We start from the raw sequence: 7,506 nt of genomic DNA on the forward strand, positions 1-7,506 counted from the left end.
CTGTAAATTAAGGTAGTTCATTTAATCAATATCAAACACAATAAATAGCAAGGATAAAGTAACCAACTTCTTTTCAAAATTGAATTCAATTCTGAAATCTCTCAAGGGAGGTCATGGATTATTTAAAGGAAATCACTTGAAATAATAAACACTGTCTAAACATAAAACAATCAAGAAACAATATAAACTCATCCAGGCTAAAGAAACAAACAGAAACATTTAGTAGGAGATTAAAACATCTCCCTGAACTGATTTAAAATTAAGATAAAGGCTAAGTTAACTTACTATCCAAAGCGCCACCGCTTCTTTACATTTTAGAGCAGAGCTGTCCACATGTGTAATTTAAAGTTTTCTGGTAACTAGCCGCATTTAAGAAGTAAAACAACAAAAACTGAAATTAATACTTTTTAATTTAACCCAATATATCAAAAATATTGTTTCGACATGTCATCAAAACAAAATTTATTCAGGAGGTGGTCTTTGACATTCTGTGTATGGTTTAGACGCACACGGCGCCTCAATACCTACCGGCCACACTTCAAGGGCTCAATAGCCCCGTATGGCAACCGTATAGGACAGTAGCCTTAGGGGACTTTGATATTAACTGATTGCTTACATTCCGAGTTGAGAATTTCTCTTACACCACACACTGTCTCCATGGTGCTTACAGATCTGTGCTCTCGGGTCGGTTGCGATCCAAGACAACACAGCATTAAAAGCAGTGAGGGAGGAAGGCAATGGGACAGCCAAGCGCCCAGGAACGTGGCTTGGAGGACGGCCGAAGCCTCTCCGAGCAGTGCGGGCCGGAGAAGCGGCAGACACAGCTTTCGAAGCTGGATTTCGAGACAACTGGGGCGGCCGCCTAGAACTCCGTGTCTTTCTGCGGGGCGCCCGGAAACACTGGAGCCCGACAGAGGGCAAGCAGCCTTCGGGCCGGACACAGGGTCACGTGCCGCCACCGCCGAGGGAGGCCGGCGCGGCGCCGCAGTGCTGGCCTCCCCGGGGCGCCGCCGCCCGACGCCGAGGGTTAGGCGCGGCCGGAGACTGGAGCCCGCAGGGAAAGCAGGCTCGCGTCCAGCAGAAGCCTCCCGGGGGCGCGCTCCCGACAGTGACGGTGACGCAGCGGGCGCGCGGGCGGCCGGGGTGGGCGGGGAGCCGCGGCGCGCACCGCCCCTTAGAGGGACGGGTGCCGCCGTTCCGGTGGGCGGAGGCGGGGCGGGGCGCGCCGGGGAGTCGGAGCGCTGGCCACCGGTTTCGATTAGTGCGCGGAGCTGCGGCGGCGGAGCAGGGTGCGGAGTTGTGCGGCCCGGGGCTGGACGGCGAGGCGGCGGGGCGTTGGCATCGGGGGCGCAGGCGTGCAGGGTCCTGCCGGCGACCGCGAGGGTGTGGAGAGGCGAGCCTGAGCGCGGGCCGCGGCCGCTCTGACCACGGAGCTCGGCCACCGCAGCGCCCGCAGTCGCGAGCGCGCCCAGGACCGAGCGCGAACGAGTGCGCGCGGGCGGGGCGCGCAGGCCCTGCCCGCCCCTTCCGTCCCCACCCCCCTCCGCCCCTTCCTTTCCCCACCTTCCTCTCCCCTCCTGCGCCCCCGCGCCGGGCGCCCACCCTGTCTTCCTGCGGGAGCGCGGTCCGCGGTGGCGGCCGGAGCGGGCCGGGCCGGGCCGGGGGATGGCGCTGCTGGACCTGGCCTTGGAGGGAATGGCCGTCTTCGGGTTCATCCTCTTCTTGGTGCTGTGGCTGATGCATTTCATGGCCATCATCTACACGTGAGTGAGGGGCTGCTGGAGGAGCCATTGGCCCGGGGGCCGGGGCCAGGGCCACGGGGTGAGAGGGTGGGAAGGTGGGAAGCATTGCGCTTTGGAGAGCATTGGGTTCGGGTGGGGGTGGAGAAAGCTAATTCTTATACGGTTCCCTCCATTCCCTTTCCCCTTGGACCAGCTGGGGCGGGGGTCCTTGAGGGGGAAAAGTGATGAGTGAGGGAAACGTTTTGCTGGGCTGCGGGAGACTGCACGGCCAGGGGGGAAGGAGACTGTGCTCTTTCTGCGTGTCGGGCGGAAGGTTGCTTGCTTGGTTTCATTGTGTTGGGAATTCGTTTGATTTTTCATCTGGGCCAAGATGTATAGTATGTTGTTGCTGTTGCTGTTTTTTCGACCTGGACGACATTTCTATTACGATGATGATCGTTCCCACTCTACTGGGAGCTGCACATAGCTACCCGGAGACCTCCCTGTGGATTTTCTTCTTCCTGGAAGAGCGCTATGCTTTTAGATAAGGTGTGGAGCACCTGTCCAGCTTAAAAATGTCCACCAAACCTCCGGGCTGATGTTACAGCCTTGAGTCATGTCAGCTTGTACATTTCATTGTGGTTTTCTTTCCTTTCCTCCAATTCCTTATTTATAGTGTTATTTAATTTGTCCCCTCCGCACACACACCCCTTTTTCGTTATTCAACAAATAATTCCTTGAGGCCTACTAGATGCCATTCACTGGGGACACAGTGGTGAGGAGGAGAGAATTCTTGGCCTCATAGAGCTTACATTCTAGAAGGGAGAGAAAGATAATAAAAATTCGAAAAAGGTTATTTCATATCGTGATAAAGTCTGTGAATAATATAAAACAGGGTGGTGGGATGAATAATGACAGAGGGTATGTAGCTGGTTTGATATTTCAGTTTTTTAAATGTCTTTAAAATCTGTTTTTCTGAAGAAATGGAAGAATTGCATAGAGCACTTTTTTGATGTGGACTTACTGGCATTTTATCCTGAAAAAGAAAAAAAAATGTACGTAGTAATCTTTATCACCAACTAGAAGAGGGTATGTGTTAATAGAGGGGATGGAAGGACGTTTAAGAAATTTGTTGCTTTACCCCCCCCTTTTTTTTTTTTAAAGATTTTTTTTATTCATTTATTTGACAGAGAGAGATCACAAGCAGGCAGAGAGGCAGGCAGAGAGAGAGGAGGAAGCAGGCTCCCTGCTGAGCAGAGAGCTCGATGCGGGGCTTGATCCCAGGACCCTGAGATCATGACCTGAGTCGAAGGCAGCGGCTTAACCCACTGAGCCACCCAGGCGCCCCTACCCCCCTTTCTTACTACAGAAAAAAATGTGCTTTTTCTTTTGGAAATTCTGCATTTTGTTAGTATGGAGTGGCATTTCCTGGTATTAGAGAAAACATGCTACATTGTAGAAGACATACCAATTTGGATATTGCTGATACTAGTTTTTGTAGTTTGTGAGCTGTTGTCGCTGGACACTTTGTGGAGTTCTTTTTTAATGTATGAGTTCTTAAAAATCAATTTTGTTACTTTTTTCCAATCATAAAAATTGAAAAAAAAATGCTTACTATGTAAGGAATTTAGACAATACAGAGGGGAATAAAGAAGAAAGTTAAACACACACACCAAAACTCCATTACCTTGTTAACCTTTTGTGACTGCCCTTCCGTGTGTGTGTGTGTGTGTGTGTGTGTGTGTTTGTGTGTGTTTGTGTGTGTGTATGTATGCGCGCCTGTAGAGAGAGAGAGAAGGGAGGGAGAGAGAAGAAAGGGGAGTCGACATGATTATTGTTCTGTAGCTTGCTTTTAAAATTAATCTATTTAGTAAATGCTTTTTGGGAAGCTCTTTTGTACAAGGCACTGTTTAGGTATTTGAAGTAAGGTTGCAGAACAAGACATGCAGGGTTTGCCCAACCTGTTCGCATGGAGTTTCCATGTAAAGTGTTATGACCATTTTTTTCCATGTCAATAAATGTATGATCTCTGCATCATTTTAAATAGATGGTGACATTTTTGTTTAGGAGGTACTAATATGTATTTGTTGTTATTAGTTGGCATGTAGGTTGTCAATTCATAGAGATTACAAACAACACTGTGGTGGATTCATTTGTGTATATTTTGAGAGAGGATGTCCTTAGTTTATGTCCCTGAGGAGGAATTACTGGGCCAGAAGCCTGTGCATTTTAAACTTTGATACATACTGCCCTGTAGAAAGTTGTATCTGTTCATAGTCCTGGTAACAATGTATGATGGTACCCATTTCCCCTTACTAAAATATTAGGCTCTTCGCTGTTTTCTGTCTTTTATTTTCATTCCTTTAATTACTGGTTCCATTGAATGTTTTTCATATATTGTCATGCTAGTTACATTTAGTTGTAAATTATATACTCATAATCCTTTGTGCTGCAATCCATTGCCCCATTAATCTTGATATGAAGATTGTTTTTCTGTGATAGGTTGCAGGTTTTTTTCCCTAGCTTTTTTTTTTTTTTTTTTTGGTTTCTCAACTTTTTTTATATATTTTACATTTTTAAAAATATGTTTTTCTTTTTTTTTGGTTTTTAGGGTTTTTTTCCTAATTTTTTTTTTTTTTTTTTTTGGTCTCTCAACTATGTTCATATATTTAACATGTAGAAAAATATGTGTGCCTGTGTTTTGGGTTTGCAGGGCTTTTTAAAAAATGTTTATGATTTGTGTAATTTTATATCTATTTCTCCAATTATTATATAGTTAACATCTGTTTTTTCTTGAATTTTCTTTGTTTTGTATTGTTTTTACATTTTATCATGTGATGTACTCATTTTACTTCGTGGTATGATGAGAGCCAGACCCTTAATTTTAGGTTCACCTAAATATTTAGCACTTGTCCTCGAATCACTTAGTGGATTATTATTTGATTATTATTTGATTGATTATTATTTGTTCCATGGTTTTGAAATACTGTTTTTATTATAGACTAAATTCTTCTGTATACTTATATATGTCTCAAGGCTCCCAGTGCTCCCAGTGCTATTTCATTGATCTGTTCCTGTACTGGTATCCACTGTTTTAATTAAGTTTATTACCTTACTACTGGTGAGGCAAACCTCTCATTCTTTTCCAAACTTTATTGGCTTTTACACATTTTTACTTAAAGGTATAGTTTAAAAATTTTTTTAAGACCCTAAGTAATCTTGTTTTTTTAACTGCAATTTTTAAATCTTGTTTTTAAATTGGAATTGTTAAATTTACAGCTCAGTTTGGGAAAATTTGACTTCTTTCAACATAGGACTATGGTATATCCCTTCCTCAATTATATATACATAATGATAAAGTCATACTTCTTTAATTAAAATGAACGCTAGCGATGTAGCCTAATATTCCAAGTAACCTGTGCTGTTAGACTGAGACAACTCCATAGTTGTTTTATTTATTTTGTGCCTAATGATGCACAGCAGAGTTTTCTTTAAATATTTTTTGTTTGAGAATAGTGCAAACACCTAGGTAGTTAAAATACTATAGAGAGGCTTTGTATTTATTTTCTAATACCTCATGTAGTTACCTTCGTGACTGATAGTAACAGGATCCTGAAAATAGAAGACGAAAATGCAATTAGTTTATAAGAGATTATGATGAACAACTAATTAAAGGAGTCTTGTGAATACCTTTCTGAAATGGGTAATTCAACATAGAGCAAATAGTCAGCAGCTTAATTTATGTATAAATTAAATCCTGATCCCCCCCCTCCTTTTTTTTTGGATAAGTTCCTTTCTTTAGGTACCACCTTCAAAATTACTTAGGTGTTTGGTCTGATTACTTTCTTACTGAAATAAAAATACATCCCAGGGGCGCCTGGGTGGCTCAGTGGGTTAAGCCGCTGCCTTCAGCTCAGGTCATGATCCCAGGTCCTGGGTTCAAGCCCCACATCGGGCTTTCTGCTCAGCAGGGAGCCTGCTTCCTCCTCTCTCTCTGCCTGCCTCTCTGCCTACTTGTGATTTCTCTCTGTCAAATAAATAAATAAAATCTTTAAAAAAAAAATACATCCCAGTTTAATGAGTTATTTTCGGCAGAGAAGTACGGTTTGTGGCCCACCCCCCAAAATGTCTTCAGTGAAATTGCAAAGTAGTTAGCTTAACATTTTGATGAGGAAAGCTAAAGAACACTGGCAACAATATTTTGGTTAAAATAGTGTGCTGACATTCTGTATTTTATTGAAAAATATATTTTCTGAACACGTGTTCCTTGTCTCAAATCTTTTTTGAAATAAGGTAAAGTATACATAAAATAAGCAAATATTGAAACTCTTCTACTTTGCGCTTGTAACTGGTGGAAATGGAACCTATTTCAAAAACTTACATTGTACCATTATCTGGTTGTCACATTAAAGAGATGAGTCACGGACCCCTAATTGTTAAAAGCTATTAAGTCATGGAAATATTATAGTAGATGGCTAAGGAAAGCTAAAAACTTTAAAAAATGAATTGGTTAATAAAATTAAATACAGTGTTTAATGGTATCTAGTTAATTTAGATTCAGCGTTCTATTGAATTGTGTCCCCTTAGAAAGAGACTGAGCTAAGTATTGGCCTGTGTTAAAAAATGGAGTTCAGGGGCATCTGGCTGGCTCAGTTGGTAGAGCATGGAACTCTTGATGTCAGAGTTGAGAATTTGAGCCCCATATTGAGTGTATAGATTACTAAAAAAAAAGAAACTTAAAAAAAAAAAAGGAGCTCAATATGATTAATACAATAAATAGTTCTTGCTCAGGTTACTCAGATTTCACAAATGTCTCACAATTCCTGTAAGCCTGCAATTAAAAAAAAAAAAAAAAAAGAGGGGCGCCTTGGTGGCTCAGTTGGTTAAGCCTCTGCCTTTGGTTCAGGTTATGATCCTAGGACTTCTGGGATCAAGCCTTGCTTGGGGCTCCTCCTCCACGGGAAGCCTGTTTCTCCCTCTCTGTCTGCCTGCCATTTTGCCTCCTTGTCCTCTCTGTTTCTGTTGTATAAGTAAAATCTTAAAAAAAAAAAAGTTTAAATTGAGATAATTTATAAGCTAGAAAACCACTCTTTTCTTTCTAAAAAAAGATTTTATTTATTTGAGAAATGTGACCATGAGTGGCGGGGGTAGGGCAGAGGGAGAGAAGGAAGCAAACTTCTTGCTGATCAGGGAACCCGATGTGGGGTTCCATCCCATTACCCTGAAATCATGACCTGAGCCAAAATCAAGAGTGGGTTGCCAGTCCACTGAGGCAGCCTTCCTTTCCAATTTTCATATTGAACTGATGCTTAGTCATTTTGTAATATATTCTAGATGACAGACTTTTGTGGGATTACTGCCTATTGCATTCAAGATAATAGATTAGAGCCTAAAATTCAGGGCTCTTATTCCCAAGATTTTTTTTTCCCTAAAAATAACTAATGATTCTAACCTCAGGCAGAGTTGGTTAAGTGATCTTTGAGTTTTTTCCTTTTTGAGAGCTAGTGTGGTTTGATAGCTTGGGAGCAGCAGTGAAGTCCTACAGAAGTCTGGAACCAGTCATTTTCTTCTCTTTTTAGCCCTTGGGAGTCATATTGCTTCATGATAAGAGTATCTGAGCGAGGCACCTTGCCTTTTTCCCTCCATCTCCCTATTTTTTCTTTTCTTTTTTTTTTTTTTAAGATTTTATTTATTTATTTGACAGAGAGAAATCACAAGCAGGCAGAGAGGCAGGCAGAGAGAGAGGAGGAAGCAGGCTCCCTGCTGAGCAGAAAGCCTGATGCGG

General features: G+C 42.6%; 1 protein-coding gene across 1 annotated transcript in view; it reads left to right on the top strand.

Moving 5' to 3' along the window:
* Nucleotides 1-1,551: 1,551 nt before the first annotated feature.
* LOC111145657 (UDP-glucose ceramide glucosyltransferase) overlaps nt 1,552-7,506 on the top strand; it is a 37,644-nt gene continuing 31,689 nt past the window's right edge. The window contains exon 1 of the mRNA XM_022500732.1: nt 1,552-1,763. Within this exon, the coding sequence (XP_022356440.1) occupies nt 1,666-1,763 (98 nt within the window). The 5' untranslated portion in view covers nt 1,552-1,665. The remainder of the gene's footprint in view (nt 1,764-7,506) is intronic.

Source organism: Enhydra lutris, unplaced genomic scaffold, assembly GCF_002288905.1.
Source record: "Enhydra lutris kenyoni isolate GAN:26980312 unplaced genomic scaffold, ASM228890v2 scaffoldscaffold13, whole genome shotgun sequence".
Classification (NCBI taxonomy): Eukaryota; Metazoa; Chordata; class Mammalia; order Carnivora; family Mustelidae; genus Enhydra; species Enhydra lutris.